At 41.8% G+C, this 21613-nt stretch overlaps 1 protein-coding gene across 23 annotated transcripts in view; it reads left to right on the top strand.

The window, feature by feature from the left end:
• The window catches only part of LOC143491201 (guanine nucleotide-binding protein G(I)/G(S)/G(O) subunit gamma-13-like), a 72733-nt gene that overhangs the window by 20742 nt on the left and 30378 nt on the right, over positions 1-21613 (top strand). For 5 of the 23 annotated variants that reach the window (XR_013125126.1, XR_013125120.1, XM_076989999.1 and 2 more), the window contains exons 12-13: positions 7134-7307; positions 9460-9506. Coding sequence is in view for 8 of the 23 variants with exons in the window: in XM_076989999.1 (XP_076846114.1) it covers positions 7134-7307; positions 9460-9506 (221 nt within the window). In the remaining 15 variants the exon portion in view is untranslated. The other 18 variants (XR_013125131.1, XR_013125130.1, XR_013125132.1 and 15 more) reach the window with 16 other exon arrangements.

A 21613-nucleotide genomic window follows, 5' to 3' on the forward strand; every position in this document is an offset into this window, starting at 1 on the left:
CTGATCTATCAACCACCGGCGATCGCGATATAATACTTAATTTGTGTCCATTTTTCACCGCCCCGGTAACGTTCGCCACCCCCCGATCAACAATTTACACTCGCCACCAAGTCCAGGTTCAAATCTCCCTCCAAGCGATCTTGAAAAGTTGGCAACCCTGGCATGCTCCATCACCGCCGTCTCCACTCATGTTGCTTGTTATTTAGGAAAAGAACGACTAGCGACACCGAACTTGATTTTACACCTCACAGACACATCCTTGATTGCTGATAGGCTGTCACCTGTGAAAATAATATCGGGGGAGGGGAGGAGAGTTGTGTGTGGAAGTAACGAGTAACGAGAGCTGGACAGAAATGTAGTGGAGTGATAAGTACTGTATTTGTTATTCAACTGTAGTGAAGTGAAAGTCATAAGTATTTTAAAAAAAATCAACTTAAGTAAAGTACAAATACTCAAGAACTGTACTTAAGTACAGTACTTAAGTAAATGTACTTCGTTACTGCCCACCTCTGCTCACACATGACTGTGTGTTCACACCTCTCCTGTTCACATTACTCACACATGACTGTGTGTTCACACCTCTCCTGTTCACATTACTCACACATGACTGTGTGTTCATACCTCTCCTGTTCACATTACTCACACATGACTGTGTGCTCACACCTCTCCTGTTCACATTACTCACACATGACTGTGTGCTCACACCTCTCCTGTTCACATTACTCACACATGACTGTGTTCACACCTCTCCTGTTCACATTACTCACACACAGGGGCGGACTGGCATACATTGCTACCGGGGATTTCCCCGGTGGGCCGATGGGTTAGTGGGCCGGTGGTTTAACTCAGCCCGTGGAGGAGCCACTGCCGCGCACTGCGGCCCCGGCCCGTAGTCACGCTGCTGTTTAACGGTGTTAATACCTCCCCCGCTCCAGTCAGACTAACCTGCTCAGCGCGGCCGCGGTCTGAGCCTGTAAACACATGAACGAGTTGGACCGCGGCCGCGGACTGGGCCAGCTGGTGCGGGCTGACAGTATGCAGCGGAGATCAGAAAAAAACCAACTTGTCCCAGAAAATACGGGCCGGACTACGAAAACATACAGCAGTTTAAATTGTAGATAACATGTTATTTTAAATGTACTGCTGTCGCCTCTGCAACGTCTAAGGCAAATTACCTTAACACGGTTAACACGGACGCAAGTGGCGGTCTTCAAGGCAGAGCACTGTGCACTGTTTTTTTAAAGCTATTGAAATTCTTAGATTAAAACTAACCACCACAAATAGGTAAGAGGAAGAAATACCCACGTTAGAGTTGTAGGTTGTTCTTTAGGATGCACTTTGCGTAAAACAACTTGTTTGGTTGTCTTATGGTGGACTATTTAACAACTTGTTTGGTGGTCTTATGGTGGACTATTTAAAAGCCACTATGTGGCTTTGTAATCATATTATTGCTGGAATTAATATTGTCCCTATGACAATAAACGCCGTCATATACACTACGTGCCATGTATAGATTCATATACAGTATACACACACATATACATATATATATATATATATAAATATATATATATATATATATATATATATATATATATATATATATATATATATATATATATATATTAGTGGTGGGACTTTAACGCGTTAATTTCGATTAATTAATTACAGGAAAACTAACGCACTAAAAAAATTAACGCATTTTAACGCATTTAACGGACGAGACACTTTTGCACCGTGGAATGTTTCTCAGTGCGCGAGTTCCGGGCATACAGATTGTATGGACGCACAATAAGATCATGATGGAGATGACTGAAGAGGCTACGCTGGTGGATGGGAAATTTAAATATAAGAAACTTCCAGATGGAAGTACAAACAAAAATAGTGTTATTTGCACTTTATGTAGGAAGGAGTTCGCTTATCACAGGAGCACTTCCACCCTTCGTTACCACACCAACGCAAAACATGTTGCGGCTAAAGCTGGGCGTACACTGTACGATATTTTAAATCGTGTACTCAGCTCCAGCTCAAACTGTACGACTAAATCGCAGGGAGAGTCGGCTCATGAAGCTGCTTCAACAGTGCGATACTCTCACGAGGAGCAATTTGAATTTCAAACATGTTTGATGTTCTTGCGACGCTGCGATTTCTGATCGGGAGTTGGTCGTGAGGTGTGAATCGTTCCTCGTTTACCTGTGTAAACTATAGGTATGCACGACACGCGATTGAGCCGAAACGAGTGAAAAATCGGCTGAAAATTGGCCAAAAATCGCACAGTGTACGCCCAGCTTAACACGCAGGTCAGTAATGGTAACTTAGCTGCTAAATGTATTCCTAGTACGATAGGGTGACCAAACGTCCGTAATTCACATCCTGTGAGGAAACGTCCTGGTTTTTAAATTACCTTCATTGGACCATTAAGACTGGATTAAACTTTTGCGAATGGCGCGCGACTCCGCACGCGTTTATACATGACGCGTCACATTATTTGTGTTGTCCGCTCCCTGTGGTCGAAGATAAATGCTTACAAGAAGCGCTGCGAATTGCGTCAACTGATGCAAGTTACGAACTACCGTCCAGGGGTGAGTTTCCCAAAACGTTCTTAGCGCCAGGTACTTCTTAACCTCGTACGTAAGAACGTTTTGGGAAACTCACCCCAGAAAGACAATGTCGAAGAAAATCCAGCAGCTGTATGATGAGGAAAGAATTAAAACAGGTTATTGTGAAGACTGCCACAAATGTGGCTCTGACTGGGGATCACTGGACCTCTGTTAGCAACAAGAATGATCTTGGTGTGACAGCTCATATTATAGATGATGAATCTATAGATGATGAAGATCCAGTCATTTGCTTTGAGCATGCAGAAGACCACTTCTAGGCACTATGGAGATGCCTGTGGCAGAGGCCTGGGAAATTAAAGAAAGTCTACCATCTAAAATGGTATTAAAAACATCTTCTGATTTACTTCAATTCTTCCAATATCCTGAGCAAAACTCCCTAAATTAAACAACATTTTTGGTCAGAATTTCCAATGTTCTGAACTGTTTTCTGCACACTACACATATATTGGTCTTCGTAGTAGACTGGTGGAAAAATAAACAAGATGTTGAAGTTTATGATTATGTTCATTGATTCATTCATCATTCAAACTTAAATGAATATTTCTCATGTTAAATACTGAAATGCGATTAAAATGCGATTAATTTCGATTAATTAATTACAAAGCTTCCGATTAATTCGATTAATTTTTTGATCGCGTCCCACCCCTAATATATATATATATATATATATATATATATATAGTGGGCCAGTCTGTCAGGAACTCCCGGGCCACTTTTTCTCCCCAGTCCGCCCCTGCTCACACATGACTGTGTGCTCACACCTCTCCTGTTCACATTACTCACACATGACTGTGTGTTCACACCTCTCCTGTTCACATTACTCACACATGACTGTGTATTCACACCTCTTCTGTTCACATTACTCACACATGACTGTGTGTTCACACCTCTCCTGTTCACATTACTCACACATGACTGCACTGACACGTTCAGCCCAATCACACCACAACATTCACAGACATTCTTTCAATTGTATCTGTTTCTAAATGTGTTTATTGTGTTCTTATAGAATAGAATAGAATATACTAGGGGTGTGCGATCTGACGATTGTGAATGGCGAGGACGAGTGGAGAATTGCAGACGATCTACCAAATTAGACAAATCGTATAGATCGCCTTTGCCAATCAGCGCAATTACTTTTTTTAATGCTGGTTTTCGCCGATGCGGCAGACGTAGGGCGTAGGACTGACCAATCACAGCGAACTGTGTGTCTTCCACGCCTCCATGTTGTGTTTGTAAAAACAAAGTGGACAACGATGGCTGAAAGCCAAACCGAGGAGCTGGTAACGAAGAGGAAATCCAACTCTGTAATCTGGAATTGGTTTGGATTTTCTTCCACTGACCAAGACCAAACTTCAGGTATATGTAAGGTGTGCAAAGAACATGTAAAAACATCCGATGCCAGTACAACAAATTTATTCAATCACTTGAGACGTAGGCATCCCAAGGAATATTCCCGAAAGTGAAACAATGCGGGCAGCGGGGGCAGCCGCCTCACAAGCTGCGGCCTCGGGGGTTTATACTTTCGCGAGTGACCATAGCGCGTGACTCCGCACTCCTCGCGCGAACCCCTGCGAATGGCCGAATCGTTTATACAGGTACTTAAACTTGCCGCGCCACATTCTTTGCAGTGTTGTCCAAAATGATATATGGTAGTATAAAGAAACACCCCTCAAAAACGGGAAGGAACATTTACCTGACGAATTTTTATGTTGCTTTGTGTTTCAGGTTTGAAAAGTGCTGAATTTTAGGCTAAGTACTTGAAAATGCTTGAAATTGTAACTACTTCGTTTCACAACAAATAGCTATCCGACTGAACAGTTCTCTTGTATTACGTTAAGCCTCTTGTAATTCCAGGACGAAACATGAGAGAACGTGAAGACGTTAAGATTGGGCGTTTTGAAAATAAACAACCATTAAATAATGTGATAAAAAAGCGAATTATTTCTAATCATTTAGACTATACAGTTGTGATCAAATTTATTCAACCCCCACTGAAATAAAGTGTTTTGGCCAGTTTGACATTGATTTTGATCATTTCAGTCATCTTATTTACAATTATATCAAAGAGGCACTTATAAATTAGACAAACATAACATAATATTTATGATGGAATAACCACAAATGTCTTTACTGTGCTCACATCATTATCAGTTTTATTCAACCCCCTAGTGACATTATTTTTTAGTACTTAGTACAACATCCTTTTCCAGTTATGACAGCTTTCAAGCGTGAAGCATAGCTTGACACAAGTGTCTTGCAGCGACCTATGGGTATCTTAGCCCATTCTTCATGGGCAAAAGCCTCCAGTTCAGTCACATTCTTAGGCTTGCGCACTGCAACTGCCTTCTTTAGGTCCCACCAGAGGTTCTCAATTGGATTTAAGTCTGGTGATTGCGATGGCCACTCTAGAATGTTCCAGCCTTTCATGTTCAACCATGCTCTAGTGGACTTGGATGTGTGCTTCGGATCATTGTCCTGTTGGAAGGTCCAACGTCTCCCAAGCCGCAGGTTTGTGACTGACTCCATCACATTTTCCTCCAAGATCTCCTGGTACTGAAGTGAATTCATGGTACCCTGCACACGTTGAAGCTTTCCTGTACCATTAGAAGCAAAACAGCCCCAAAGCATAATTGACCCCCCGCCATGCTTCACAGTAAGCAAGGTGTTCTTTTGTTCATAAGCCTGGTTCTTCCTTCTCCAAACATAGCGCTGGTCCATTGTCCCAAACAGTTTCATCTGACCACAGTACACTGTTCCAAAACCTTTGTGGCTTGTCCACATGACTTTTGGCATACTGCAGTCGACTTTTCTTGTTCTTTGGAGTCAGCAAGGGGGTGCGTCTGGGCGTTCTGGCATGGAGGTCTTCGTTATGCAGTGCGCGCCTTATTGTCTAAGCTGAAACTTCAGTGCCCACATCTGACAGGTCTTTTTTCAGTTCCTTAGCAGTCACGCGGGGATTTTTCTCCACATTACGCTTCAGGTAGCGCACAGCAGTCGCGGTCAGGATCTTCTTTCTGCCACGACCAGGTAACGTTTCCACTGTGCCCTTTAACTTGAACTTGCGAATGATACTTCCGATAGTGTCTCTTGGAATATTTAACAACTTCGCAATCTTTTTATATCCATTGCCATTCTTGTGAAGAGCAATAACCTCTTCTCTTGTCTTCTGGGACCATTCTCTTGCCTTCACCATGCTTGGAAACACACCAGTAGATGTCTAGAAGGAGCTGAGTATCACAGTCCTTTTAAATCTGCCTAATTGGTGCTTATCATGCTTGATTGCTGCTCGTTGACATCCACAGATGTTTTCAATACCTGATGGAAAACACTGGAATGAACCTCTGTTCTTAGGAGTGGTAGTCGTAAAGGGGTTGAATAATTGTGTCAATGAAGAAATCACAAAAAGGCCATTTAATACTTTATGACAAAAAAAATTGATGCTATCTTAGTTGCATTTAGTTCTTTAACAAGTCCTTGTAAGATTTCATTATGAACACAATTACAAATGTGCACTGAATTCCATAAAACCCTTCGCAGCATTGGGGGTTGAATAAATTTGATCACAACTGTATGTATAAATATTTAACTTAATTAAGTTTAACGTGCTGGGAAATATTGTATATTTAGTGCAATAGTGCACTTTATCAGTGTCACGTGTGTTTACATTTTTGTTTACGTTTGCACATGGAAAATGGCAATATCATTCATTAATATCTGATTAGAAAGAAAGCGTTGTAGCCCTCCATTTTTTTTGGATGGAAGATTGTGATAAAAAATTGAAATCGTGATTTTATGCAAAAAAATTGTGCTAAATTTTTTTTCCCATATCGCCCACCCCTAGAATATACTTTATTAATCTTGGAGGAAATTAGGGTCTCAGCAGCAACAGTGATGGGTATATACACAGTAGAAAGATTCACACAGTATAAAATATAATATGTAGAATGTAATAGAAAGTATAATAGAAAAATAAATAAGTGTAACCATAACTGAGCAACCAGATGTAGAAACAGATGAACCAGACACTGGATGAATGATTTTAGGTACAGTATATACAGACTATGGATTAAGATTAAGATATTAAGTAGTCATTAAATATAAATGCTAGAGTGGTAAAGTGGCAGAGTACAATAATACAGCAGGTATATAATGTGACAGTAGTTATTGCACTTAGAGCTGGACTGTTGCTGCCATGTAGCCCTGCATGCACATTGATGTACACACATGTAAGTCCAGTTTTAGGTTCTTCTGATGTAGGTTAATAGTGCACTAGAGTTCTGAAGTGTGAGAATAAACACAAGAGCTCAAATAAACACAAGCAGCAGTGATGTGGAGAAGAGTGAACAAAGCCGTCTGCACGAAGGACGCCATCTTGGAGATGAGAGTGGAGGAACCTTCACTACAGTTCCCAGCATCTCTAGCTGCTCCATGCAGACTGATCTGGAAATACATCTCTCTCTCTCTCTCTCTCTCTCTCTCTCTCTCTCTCTCTCTCTCTCCTTTCTTCAGCTTGTCTGGTTGTCTGGTCACAGTGGAAGGTTGTTTTTCTCTGGCTTCAGCTCTGAGCTCAAACCCCTCACACCTGAAAGAACTGGATCTGACCTACAACCACCCAGGAGCGTCAGGAGTGAAGCTGCTCTCTGCTAGACTGGAGGATCAAAACTGCAGTCTGGACACACTCAGGTAACATTATAGTGTGTGTTTGTGTGTGTGTGTGTGTGTGTGAGAGAGAGGAGTGTTTCAGTCTTCAGTCAGTGTGGTTAGGGTGTGTGCGTGTGTGTGTGTGTGTGTGTGAGGAGTGTTTCAGTCAGTGTGGTTGGTGTGTGTGTGAGGAGTGTTTCACTCAGTGTTGTTGGGGTGTGTGTGTGTGTGTGAGGAGTGTTTCAGTCAGTGTGGTTGGTGTGTGTGTGTGAGGAGTGTTTCACTCAGTGTGGTTGGGGTGTGTGTGTGTGTGTGGAGTGTTTCAGTCAGTGTGGTTGGGGTGTGTGTGTGTGTGTGAGGAGTGTTTCAGTCAGTGTGGTTAGGGTGTGTGTGTGTGTGTGTGTGTTTGTGTGTGTGTGTGTGTGTGTGAGGAGTGTTTCAGTCAGTGTGGTTGGGGTGTGTGTGTGTGAGGAGTGTTTCAGTCAGTGTGGTTGGTGTGTGTGTGTGAGGAGTGTTTCAGTCAGTGTGGTTGGGGCAGTCCCACCAGGATTTTGCGGGCCTTTTTTGTGATTGTTGCGGGCTAAAATGTTTGATGTTGCGGGTGTTTTAAAAAAAAATTGCAATGGAAGTTGCGGTGTGTTTTTGCTTTTTTGTGAGTACATTACAATAGGGAGTAAATGTTGTATGGTTTCCTCTATTTAGTAGTCCATTTTAATTATCTATATACCTATTTATTCAGGGTTGCCAACTTTTCAAGATCGCTTGAAGTGAGATTTGAACCTGGAGGGGGTGGCGAACATTAATTGTTGACGGGGGGCGGGGTTAGCGAACGTAAGTTGTTACCGGGCGGCCTGTAAAATGGACACAAATTAAGTGTTATATCGAGATCGATCGCCAGTGGTTGGCGCCAGAGCGAACTAGTAACTCATAGATATGGATCAGAGATAAATAAACTTTATCTCTGACTTTAAACTTTATCTCAGTTTAAAAAGTTTAAACTTATAAACTTTATCTCAGACCCTCGCCGCTTGCGTGCGCTGCAGTGACTTCGCGGGCTACCGTTGCATTGTGGGGAATGTAGTGTTTGTGCGTGGAAAACACCATCGGGTGGCTGTGGCCTGCGGGCCGGTTCTAATAGTAATTAAATATCATCCAGGGGGTCATAGATAATCAATTCGCGGGTCGGATCTGGACAGTACGTTTATCCCCGCTTTCATGTAGTGTACCGGGATACTGCTTTTCCCGATCTTTTTGCCGTTATTTTTGTCGCTCATGCTGCTTTCTGTCTGCTCCTCTTGAACGTATATACGGAGGTAAGGCGGGAGTTTGTCGACGTCACATCAAGACGACATCAGTGATTGGTCAAATTTGCGGGAAAGTTGCGGTGATTGGCTGAAGTTGCAACACCGCCCTGAATTCGCGGGGTTTGCTTGAAGTTGCGTTGAAGTTGCAAATCGAAACATCGCGACTTTCTGGAGGGTCTGTTGGGGTGTGTGTGTGTGTGTGGAGTGTTTCAGTCAGTGTGGTTGGTGTGTCTGTGTTGAGTGCTGAGCTGTAATCAGTGAACAGTGATCATAACTGTCCTCGTCCTCCAGATGTGTGAGGGTCGTGTGGATGGCAGTGATGACAGTGTCACTGGACCAGTTCTGATGGTCTGTAAACTGGTGTTGGTATAAAGTGCTGGTTCTGATGGTGTGTAAACTGCTGTTGAGAAAGGGAGAGAGAGAAAGACATGGAGAGAAATGAAAGAAGCATAGATGGAGAAGGGGGAATAGAGATTGAGTGAGGGAGAGAATGGAATAGGTAAGGAGAAAGAATGAGGGAGAGATGGAGAAAGAGAGGTAGAACAAGAAGGAGGGAGAGTAAGAGAGGGAATGAGTGACAGAGGTAGTGAAGGGGAGACAGAGAAGGAGGGAGAAAGATAGAGAGAAGAAGGGAAAGAGGGAGAGAAAGGGAAATAGAATAAGAGAGGTGGAGAAAAGGAAAATGGAGAGATGGAGAGGGAGGGAGAAAAAGGGAGTAAGAGAAAGAACAAGAGAGAGAAGGAAAGAGAAGGAGGGAGAGAAAGAGATCAAGAGAAATGGAGAGACAGAGAAAAGGAGAGAGAGAATAAGAGAGAGGGAGAGATGGAAAGAGGGAGAAAGAGAATGAAAATTTTTATTTTTTTGTTTGTGTGTGTGTGGTTGTGTTTTAGGGTGGATCATACAGGGATGATGAGAATCAAACCAGGACTAAGAAAATGTGAGTTCACTGTTTCAATATAATGTACACACAAAGACACCCACCAGCACACACACACATATATATACACATACATACACACACTCTCTCACACACGGTATTAACAACTGTTTGGTGAGCTCAAACTATATCGGAGTTGTTGTGAGGCTCCAAGAGCAACAGGCTACACAGCAAGCGTGATGGAGTACACCAACTGAGCCAACTGAGGTCAATGACGGTATTGCTGGTCTGCCTCCTCTCCCGTCACGCATCACAGTCATGACATTTATAGGGTCACGCCCATCACCTATAGAGGGCGCACACTCACAAAAACCAATAAGACAAATACATGCAAAGCATCAATTATGGCTCATACACACCAGCCCTTTAATTTATCTTGTGTCAATTAATTTCACATGTATAAAAGGAGTCAAAATGGTCAACTAAGTCAATAAACACTTGACTTAGTACAATTAGTACAGTTAGTACAATTTTCTGCATGAAAGGTATGTTAAATGTATGATGTATGTTACTTTCATTTCTAACGTAATCAGAGATGTATAGTAACGAAGTAGAACTACTTCACTACTGTACTTATGTACAAAATGTATCCGTTTACTGGAGTATAATTTTTTTCTCCTACTTCCACTTTTACTTCACTACAAATTTTCCATTAGTTTAATACTTTTACTCCGATAAATTTTTTTCGTGCTCTATAGTTACTCGTTACAATTATAAACATGTTAGCTGGCGCTGTCACAGGGTCAAGCAAGCAGGCTATGGAACAATAAAGTGGTCAAAATTAGTCTCAAACTAAATGCGTTTGATTTGTAAAGCGGCGGAGGTTTGTACGCCGCAAAATATGCTGCAAAAAGCAACAAAAACGCTGTATTTTACAGCGTTATATTTCAGTACGCCGTAAAATACGGAGTTTTTGTTGCTTTTTGCAGAGTATTTTGCTGCATATTTTGCTGCGTATTTTGCGGCGTAAAAGCCTCCAAATCGCAGCTTTTTTCTCCGTTTTACAAATCAAAAGCATTTAGTTTGAGACTAATTTTGACCACTTTAGCATTCCATAGCAGGCATGAGAAAACTGCGCATTCTCCGATCGCGTCCCGCCTTCACTCTGCTGCTGTCTTCACTGAACACTTGAGCTTCGTAATCTAGGTTCACTTGATGCATCGTGACGTGCGGCAAAAATGACTCAATCGCAGTGGCTCCGCCCATGCGTGAGGGTCCCACGCGTGGTTGCGCAACTCTCGCTAACTTCTTCGTCACACCTATGACGTAGTGCACAGGTGTCAAACTCAAGGTCCGCGGATGTGGCCCACAGCATAGTTTTATGTGGCCCGTGAGAGCTTAAAAAGCCAAATTGTCCAAAAAAAAGAAGTAAAAGTGAGCAAAAACTACATTTCCCACAATTATGTTACCCGCGAACTGACGGCATCTCGACACTGCAGTGTTTCCATATCGATGCGATTTTCCCAATAAGTGTCATTGAGGAAATATAAATAATGATCCCAAAATGATCAGGAAGAGAAACATCGATGCAGCGAATATATGTTTATGCTTCAAGGAGAAAAACGGGTATGAAGCGGTGGCGGTTGTCAAAGAGTACAATATACGTCGGCATTTTGCGACCAAACACGGAGCTAAGTATGCCAAAATTAGCCATCATGAAAAACAACAAATTGTCAAAGAATTAAAAAGCAAACTGCAATCGCAACAGAATGTGTTCACCACAAACGAAATGGCAGTAAAAGCTGCTTTGTTGTGGCTGAATAAATCGCCGCGCTTAAGTCTTTTTCAGAGGGAGCATTTTTGAAGTACAATCACTATTTTCAGTTATTTGATATTTCAAGTTTTGAACAAAGTAAATGTGATATATTTGATCAATTTTTCTTTATTCACTTGGATAGTTTGATCGTTGATTGATGGAGTAATGTGGGTTTCATGACCTAACAAATTTAAAGGATTATAATAACAGCAACAAGCAAATATTTTTTTTACATTTACGCAAATATATCTGTAATATTTGTAACTTGAATAAGTAATAAATTCAGAGGTATTTACCATTGAGAAGTAGGTACATTTATAAGTTACATATGGCCCTCCGTGGGTAACGATTATGCTGATGTGGCCCGCAATGAAAATGAGTTTGACACCCCTGACATAGTGGGACATAGGTTATCTGTTTTTTGTGTACAAAGTGTTAAGGCCACTTTTAAAAATTGCTATTAATTTAAATTACATACAGAACACTTGTATCTGTGGTCTTTGACAACTTTGATTTGTAAGTGATTTGATAATCTTACAATTATCAAATCTTATAATTTGATTTTGATATTCTTAAAATTTGATAATCAAACTTTGACTGTTTTAATAAATTCAAAACACTTTCAGTACTTGAGTAATAAATTTTAGAATAAACTACTTGCAATACTTAAGTACAAAAAATTCTGAATACTTTGCTGTACTTCCACCTAAGTAAAGTTTTTAACACTAGCTGTCCAGCATTTTAATTCCAAACTTTTTGTACCTGGCCTCCACCAGAGGTCTGCACTCCCGCGGTAATCCCGTGGGTCCCGCAGGACCCGTCAGAATATCTTGCGGCGCGGGACAGAATTTAATTGTTACTGGTGGGAGCGGGAGTTTAATTAGTCCAGGCGATGCGGGAGCGGGACCGCATATACATGTAGAAAAATCCCGCAAATTAATAAATAGTCTAGAAAATTATAATAACAACGCAATGATTTCCATGCATAAGGAACAGGACGAAAACAACTAATCATTCAGTAAGCAATAAACTAATTCAAAATATTGGCTAAGCAACTGATCACGTGAACATGAAGTGTGCGTCAGTGTTGCCAACTTAGCGACTTTGTCGCTATATTTAGCGACTTTTCAGACCCTCTAGTGACTTTTTGTAGTAAAAAGCGACTAGCGACAAATCTAGCGACTTTTTGTGGTGTTATTGGAGACTTTTGGAGACTCTGAACAAACACGCTCTTTAGTTGCTGTCCTCTGGGCCGTGAGCCCCACAACACTCAGTGCAGTCTCACACTCAGAGCAGACCCTCACCGCTCCACGTCCACACTGCAAATGAACTGAGCATGCCCAAAGCTGAGACACGAAAAGAAATCACTGCATTTAACTCACACAGTCTCAGTCATTCTTCACCTCATTCACCACGTAACCGGTCACTTGACTCGTCCACAGTGCATCTCTGTGAAAGCTAAACATCTAGTTTAAACATTTAGCTAACTCTCCACAGTATGTGTGTCTCTGTGAAAAGCTTAACATCTAGCTAACTTGCTCATCATGTCTCACTCTAAACTCTATTCTTAAAAATACAGGAAAGAGTGGGAATCAAATCCTGAATTTAAAGGCTGGCTGAAGCCATGTATTGGAGATAATACACGGGCTTACTGCCTGTATTGTAAGGTTGATTTCTATGCCAACTAGTTCCTGCTAACTGCTACTCATATACTAACATTTAACAACACAGCAAAAATACTATTTATGTAATTTACGTAAAAATTATTTATACAAAGCATTAAAGTCATGTAGTTCTTTTGAGAAGTGACTGCCTATTTCAAAGGCAACAGATGTTGTTCATTTGTAGTTCTAATATATTTAGGGTGTTTTTTACTCATTTTCTTCTGTCCCAACGTTATTCCTTTACAGCTTCAAAAATGTATTATGCAAATAAGGTGATGACGTCATTTAGCGACTTCTAGCGACTTTTAGGACAACCAATAGCGACTTTCCTTACTGAGGAGTTGGCAAAAGTAGTGCGTCATTTTGATACAGAAATGGCAGAGACTGTGTAGACCACATATGTCAAAGTCAAGGCCCGCGGGCCAGATCCGGCCCGCGAATTGATTATCTATGGCCCCCTGGATGATATTTAATTACTATTAGAACCGGTCCGCAGGCCACAGCCGCCCGATGGTGTTTTGCACGCACAAACACTACATTCCCAACAATGCAACGGTAGCCCGCGAAGTCACTGCAGCGCACACAAGCGGCGAGGGTCTGCGCAGCGAAAATGACGTAATCGCAGTGGCTCCGCCCGTGCGCGAGGGCGTCGCACGCCGTCGATTCGCAAGGTCGTGCACCTCTCGAATTTTGTAACTGCGCGCACCAGTTAAACTTAATTAAGTTCAATATTTATACATATAGTCGAAATGATTCGAAATAATTCGCTTTTTTATTCACATTATTTAATGGTGGTTTATTTTCAAAACGCCCAATCTTAACGTCTTCACGTTCATGTTTCGTCCTGGAATTACAAGAGGCTCGTATTTGTTAACGTACAAGACAACTGTTCAGTCAGACAGATATTTGTTGTGAAATGAAGCAGTTACAATTTCAAGCATTTTCAAGTACTTTAGCCTAAATTCCAGCACTTTTCAAACCTTTATTACTTTATTCATTTAATGTACAGGACATGTTTTCTTTGAAGGAAGTTTGTTTTTATCTGTTTGCTTGTTGAAAAATGTTTTTACTTGAAATTACTGACAGATCCATAAGAAAATATTGCTTTATTCATTTAAACATTAAATAATATACACTGTGTTAAGTCTTGGTTCAATAGGCTATGTTCAATCATTTCAATATGTTTTAATAAACATTGAACCAGTCCGGCCCTCGGCTTGTAGCAAATTTGGTTTTTTGGCCCTCGGTGTATTTGACTTTGACATCCCTGGTGTAGACGGTCAACCAGTTTCAGCTGTGTAAAATTCAATTAAAACAGGCGAATACACCACAATTAAGCCAACTACAGGAAAGTCTGATGTATGGAAGTCATATTCCATTGTAATTAATGGAGATGGAAATCGTCTACCATTTGCTTGTTGTGATAGATGTCAGAAAGTGTTGGTGTACGTCACCTGACGGCATGTGTTTGGACTGTGGTGGTAAGAAATGGGACAGCACGATCCATCGCTATATTGCTGTTTTAATAAATACATAAGAAAATTTCAAGTACTAAAACTAATTAATTCAATTCATATTAGGATTGCGGGCGGGGGAGACAGAAACGTGTATGTAGCGGGCGGGTGCGGGATTAAAACAAGCAATTTTTTGGCCGGTTCGGGCGGGAGCGGGACTAAAACAAGCAGGAGCGGGCGGGAGCGGGATTAAAACAAGCAGGAGCGGGCGGGAGTGGGACTAAAACAAGGGATTTATTGGCGGGAGCGGACGGGAGCGGGATTAAAAAAACAGTTCCGCGCAGACCTCTAGCCTCCACCAGGGGGCAGTTCTGGGGACATTTGCATTCCATTAGGCCACCCTTTGTTATGTACATGCAGCCACTTGTAGGTAGACGGGTGGGGGGGGGGGGGGGTGATGGTGTGGACCATCAGTTCATTGTTCTGCTGGATGTGTTCACTGACTCAGATAGAGAAGGAAAAAACTCTGGCATCCCCTTGGGGAGATTGTCTGTGTGGGTACATATATTAGTAAATTTATGTTGGGATGAAGGTGTGTGGGTGTATGTGTGTAAGGGTGTATGTGTGTGTGGGTGTATGTGTGTAAGGGTGTATGTGTGTGTGGGTGTATATGTGTTTGGGTGAATATGGATGTCCAATGTAGCAGCAGTTGTTGAACCGTTGCAGTGGTCATTTGAGCTGTGTTTTTTTCTGCCCTTCCCTTTTTTATAAATAATAATAATAATAATAGTCTTTATTTGTATAGCACCTTTCATACATACATGCAACTCAAAGTGCTAAAAACTACTGAAAATAAGGTAAAGAAATTACTTTCTCTCCCCCTCATTTCTGTCCTGTCCTGTATGGTGGAGACTGGGGAACAGGCTGAACAGGTTACTCTGCAGTGGGGCACCACATTTTAGGCTGTTATAGTTGATTGTGTAAGGCACCTCTTCCTGTACTCTTTACTGTATTTTAGACATTGAGGGCTTTTGAGGGGACGGTGTGGATGAACACTGACCAGTGGCTGACCATGAACATTAAACACTGCCCCTCTTTTCTCTCCTCCTCTTTTCTCTGTATGGCCCACCTAACCCCAATTATTTTTATTACTATTGTACTGTATTTTACAGAAATATTTTCTTTTGATTCTTACATAAAAATAAAGTTGTCCTCCAAAGATGGGGTGGGGGGCAAAAAAAAAAGAGTAGTGACTCTGAAATCTCTTCTGGTAAGATTGTTGTTGTGTTTTTGGAAGAGACACACTGTAAAAAGTACCATCTTGATAAGTTAAAGTTGCTCAAGATTATTATTCTATTTCAAGTAGCTGAGGGTTTTTTGTATAAATTTGTGTAAAAATATCTTTACCTATTGGCAGTTTTTCAAAAAACAAAAACTACTGAAAATAAGGTTAAAAAAATCTGTGCCATTTTGATGCCACTTATATGCCACTATAATTCAAATATTATGTTTGTGACTTCTGACTTCTTCTGACTTTGTGACTTCTTGCAAGAGAGCTTGCAGTCTCTTGTGGCAGGCAGCCAAAGGTGTGTATTGAAGCATCCACCACCCACACCTGAGACACGCCTAATTTACACAACACTGGAGGTAAGGAGGGCTCATCACACCTGCCAACCACTGCCTTTTGGAAATGCTGTGGTACATGGCAGGGATGACTGCTTTTTGGCAAAGGTTCGGCCACTCCAGTGCTAAAAAACATTTCAGCTTCTACTCAAGTCACTTTTTTGATAGAGTACTTATACTTTTACTCAAGTATGGGTCTCTAATACTTTATTCATGTCTGAATGTAATCAGTAGACACTGGTCACTCCTCAGTCTAGAGAATTCCACATAGATTGGTAATGGGTCTCTCAAGGACTGTCGTCTTTGCTTAATGGACTGGACTAGCCCCTTGCTATCAGGCTTGGTCTCCAGCACGCTGCCTAATGGCCAGGACCCTCGAGGAGCAGTGGGGTCCACCAGTAGAACAATGTCTCCAAATGTTAGATTCTTCTTTATTGTTGTCCATTTCTGACTTTCTTGCAGTAACAAGGGATTACTTTGGTCCATCTGTGCCAGAACAGATCGGCTATATACAGCACCTGTTTCCAGCGGCGTCTGGCATAGAGGTCAGACTTCAAGATGGTTCCTGGAGGCAGGATGGGCATAGATTTGAGCAGGAGGATGTGCTTAGGGGTCAGCGGTTCCAGGTCATGTGGGTCTGAGGACACTGTTGAGAGGGGACGGCTATTAATAATTGCCTCTGCCTCACAAAACATGGTCTGAAGACCTTCATCATTAATGGACTGCTGACAGAGTATGGAGTTCAGCACTTGCAGGACAGAGCAAATGAGCCGTTTCCAGACTCCGCCATGGTAGGATGCAGCTGATGGGTTGAAACTCCATTCAATTCCATCAGGAAGCAGAGCATATTGGATTTTTTCCTCATTTAGTGACATCGGGGCCCTTTTTGGCTCCGCATGAGCTGCTACCAGGTTCGTCCCATTGTTGGACCTGATGTGCTTCACCTGACCTCTCCTGCACACAAATCTCCTCAATGCATGAATGCATGAGTCAGTGTCCAATGAATAAGCAACTTCCAGTATTGCTCTACTAGACATATAGGTGAAAAGAACTCCATACCTTTTGACTGGACTTCTTCCTTGTCTTACCTCAATAGGACCAACATAGTCCATTCCCACATTAGTAAAGGGAGGAAGGTCAGGCAGGATTCTCTTTAGCGGCAAATCTGCAATCTTTTGTTCATCAACTTTACCCTTCAGATGTCATCACGCGGTGCATCCTGGAAGCACCTTTCTTGCTACCTTTTATACCTTTCCTGGAGTTTTTGAGAGCATGTGGTTTCTTTCACTATGTCCACTGTGCTCATGAATGTGTCTTAACAGAAGGACCAAAATGTGTGACTCTTTGGGCATTACAGGGTATTTGGCTTCCGCAGGCATTGCAGATTTGTGCAATCGGCCACCTATTCTCATAACACCTTCGTCCAACACAGGATCTAGCCGGCAGAGATTGCTGCTCCTATGCAGCCTATATGGAGTTGACTCCAGTGATGCAATTTCTGCAGGGAATGCCTGGCGTTGGATATGATGGCCTGTTCTGCTTCTGCAAGGTCCTTCACTGTGAGAAGCTGACCATCAGTGGAGGCCCTAAAATCCTCAAACTTGGTACCCATCTTCCCCCAAGTAGAAAGTGTAATTTGAGATGAGAGAAGCTCCTTTCTTCCTTTCACCCTCAACATAAAAGCACTTTCAATCTCAGGTACCATGCCACTGCCTTCAGAATAAGCTGATCCATGGGTGTTTCAGTCTTCACCACAGCAGTGTTCCTCCTTACCTCTGGGTCATCCTGAAACACAGAGCCCCATACTTCAATGGCTGGCCAACTTTCCTCCAACGTCCAAAGGAATTCAGGGGCATAAATCCACCTCCTCTGTTCAAATAATTTATTTGCAGTTAGTCCTCTTGAGCAGTCATCAGCAGGATTGTCTTTGCTGCTCACATATCTCCATTGAGACAGATGCGTGTTCTCTCAGATCAATGAGACCCTATTTTCAACAGAGGCCTAAAATCTTGCAGTCATTTGCAATGTATTTCAACACTGTTTGGCTGTCAGTCCAGAAAATCGAGGGCTTAAAGTTGAGGTGCAGTTCTCTCCTCAACAACTTATCTGCCTTTACCAACAGTGCTGCATCAGTCAGCTCTAATCTGGGGACTGTGATAGCCTTTAGTGGAAGGACTCTGGACTTTCCAAGGACAAAAGTGATGTGCACCACATCCTGCTCATTCACCTGTCTTATGTAGCTGACAGAGCCATAGCCACTCTCACTGGCGTCAGCAAAGTGATGCAGTTCGGCACATCTAGTCACTCCATAGCCCTGGGGTTTCAGACAACGTGGCACACTGAAATTCTTAGTTTTCTCCAGGCTGCTGGTCCAGTCCATCCACCAATCAAGCACAGGTTGTGCTTGGTTCATCCCATCTAAAGCCCCTCTTGCAGAGCTCCTGTAGCAACTGCTTAGCTGGACGAATGAGAGGAGCAAGAAAACCAAAAGGATTAAAGATAGAACTGACAACAGACAATATGCCTCTGTTGGTAAGTGGCTTTTGACCTAAAGTGAAGTTAAACTGAAAATTCCACTCAACACTGCAGTCCCTGTGCTCTTTCAACAGGCAAATTGTCTGTGTCCAGGTCCAACGACTTAGTTCGTTTTGCCCTGTACTCTGTAGGAATGGATGCAAGAACAGCCCTGCTATAGCTGACCCACTGAGTAAGTTGAAATCCACCTTTACTGCACAATGCAGTGAGATCTTTTACCAGCTGGATGGCCTCAGATTCCTTGGCTACAGACTTCACACAATCATCCACATAAAAGTTACACCGGATGAATGGGTCGTTAATGAAGGAAATGTAGAAGGAATGGTGGTAGGGATGGTAGAGGGGAAACTACGAGACCATGCATCATCAATGGCCCTAGAATACCTGGCAGACCTGGTATCCAGGCCCAGATCAAGCAGGGGAAATTGCACATGAACACTTTGGGTCTAACTGCTGGAATAGTGAGCTGTGAGCTGCACAGCATTTCAGCGAATGAAGCATGCGTAGCAGATAAAGTGTCAACTTTGGAGGCTTCAGCACCTAACCAAGATACCGGCATTGATAATGGATCAAAGTTTTCAGTAGTAGCCAAATTAAACGCAGCCTCATTTAAAATTTTTTTGTGAAAGTGGATACTTTGGAGCATGTTGCTGGGTAAAGAATCAGTGTTTATTTTACATACAATCAAAGAGATTTGGGCTGGTCAGTCTCTCACATTCAGCAGGGAAATGAATCCACTCTGGGTGTCATACAAAAGAAATGCTTTTGGGCTGTCTCCACTACATAACGCATCTCAGTCATCAAATTTATAGGGTCGCGCCCATCACCTTTAGAGGACCCACACTCACAAAAACCAATAAGACAAATATATGCAAAGCATAATTTATGGATCCTACACAGTAATTGTGTTGTGTGTTCTCTCGTCTAATGTCTGTTCTTGTGTGCAGATGCGTGTGAGTTCACACTGGACCCAAACACAGCACACACAAAACTCTCTCTGTCTGAGGGAAACAGGAAGGCGACGTGTGTGTGGGAGCAGCAGTCGTATCGTGATCATCCAGACAGATTTGAGTCCTATGAACAGGTGCTGAGTAGAGAGAGTGTGTGTGGAGAGAGTGTGTGTGGACGCTGTTACTGGGAGGCTGAGTGGAGTGGAGATGTTTTTATAGCAGTGACATATAAAGGAATCAGCAGGAAAGGAGGCAGTGATGACTGTAGGTTTGGATGGAATACAAAGTCCTGGAGTCTTTACCACTATAACAACAGATACACTGTCTGGCACAATAAGAAGGCAACTGTCATCTCTGCCCCCTCCATCTCCAACAGAGTAGGAGTGTATGTGGACTGGCCCGCCGGCATTCTGTCCTTCTACAGCGTCTCCTCTGACCCACACACACTCACACACTTATACACATTCAACTCCACATTCAGTCAGCCCCTCTATGCAGGGTTTGAGCCTTGGAAGTTTGTGTGTGTGTGTAAACTAGAATAACCTTCTGTGTCCTGCAGGAACACCTGGGTCTCCGTGGTAACACTCCTCTACACACACAACTGGACATTACCAGTCTCTTACTGGTGATCATAAAAGATAAAAACAGAACACACATATAACCGCTCACCTGCAATAATCATTTATTATTTAATCACATCTCAGCAGGATCTGTCCGTACAAATGAAGCTAGTTAGCCAAACTAGCTTCAACGTAAAATGCGATCTTAAATTAATGCCCGTTTAATCCTAATCCCATACATTCATATATTTAACCATTTAGAGATTCATTAATGACCCAATCTTAAATGAAATCATTACAATACTCATTTATCTTCACATGAGCGGGGAGGAGTTTCTACTTGTGACAATGAACAAACTTTTCTGCCCCAAGTATCCCATAATCCCTTGCGGGCTGCAGTGCTGACATCAGATTAGTGGCGACGACTTATTTTAGCAGAAATTTCACAATTTATTCTACATCATTACACACACACTTTTCTCTCTTTCTTTGTCATGCCCTTCTGTCTCTATCACACACAAACATGTTTTTGGTCCTCCAGACAGTCTATAACACTTAAAATTTCTTTAGAATTCATTTACTTATTTTCTTAGTATCTTTCAGTTCTTTCTCTTCCCCTTTCTCTCTCTCCCTCGCTCTCCCAGAGTGTTAGGTTTGACAATTATGGTTGTGAAATGTATTGATCTTCTGTTTAAGACAGTGTGTCCTGATCACCATCAGCTGACACCACCAGTCTCTTCTCTTAAGAGTGATGTATTTGTGTTTATCTGACACCCTCAGTCTCTTCTCTTAAGAGTGATGATGTTTTTGTGTTTATCTGACACCATCAGTCTCTTCTCTTAAGAGTGATGATGTATTTGTGTTTAACTGACACCCTCAATCTCTTCTCTTAAGAGTGATGATGTATTTGTGTTTATCTGATACTCTTTATAAACAATAAATCTTTGGATTGTGTTGTGTGTGGTTTGGGTTGTTCATTCTGTGTGTCTAATTTGTAGTGATACACATGTAGACGCTGTACACAGTAAAGATGTTTCATGTAAGATCATATGAATAACCCAGTACAGTACTGAATGTTATACAGTGTATTATAGAGTATTAAATAATAATCACACAGTACAGTACTGAGTATTATACAGTGTATTATAGAGTATTAAATATAATCACACAGTACAGTACTGAGTATTATACAGTGTATTATAGAGTATTAAATATAATCACACAGTATAGTACTGAATATTATACAGTGTATTATAGAGTATTAAATATGACCCCAAATAGTACAGTACTGAGTATTATACAGTGTATTATAGGGTATTAAATATGATCACAGTACAGTACTGAGTATTATACAGTGTATTATAGAGTATTAAATATGATCACAGTGCAGTACTGAGTATTATACAGTGTATTAAATATGATCACACAGAGGGTTTAAGGGGTCTTTCTGTCTTCAGTGAGGTTTAATCAAACAGGAACAGAACAGTTTAATAAATCTACATGGTGTGAGACTAACAGTTAAAACAGTTAAAAACACAAACTGACAAACTTGATGCTACTTAGAC

Source organism: Brachyhypopomus gauderio, unplaced genomic scaffold (genome assembly GCF_052324685.1).
Source record: "Brachyhypopomus gauderio isolate BG-103 unplaced genomic scaffold, BGAUD_0.2 sc72, whole genome shotgun sequence".
NCBI lineage: Eukaryota > Metazoa > Chordata > Actinopteri > Gymnotiformes > Hypopomidae > Brachyhypopomus > Brachyhypopomus gauderio.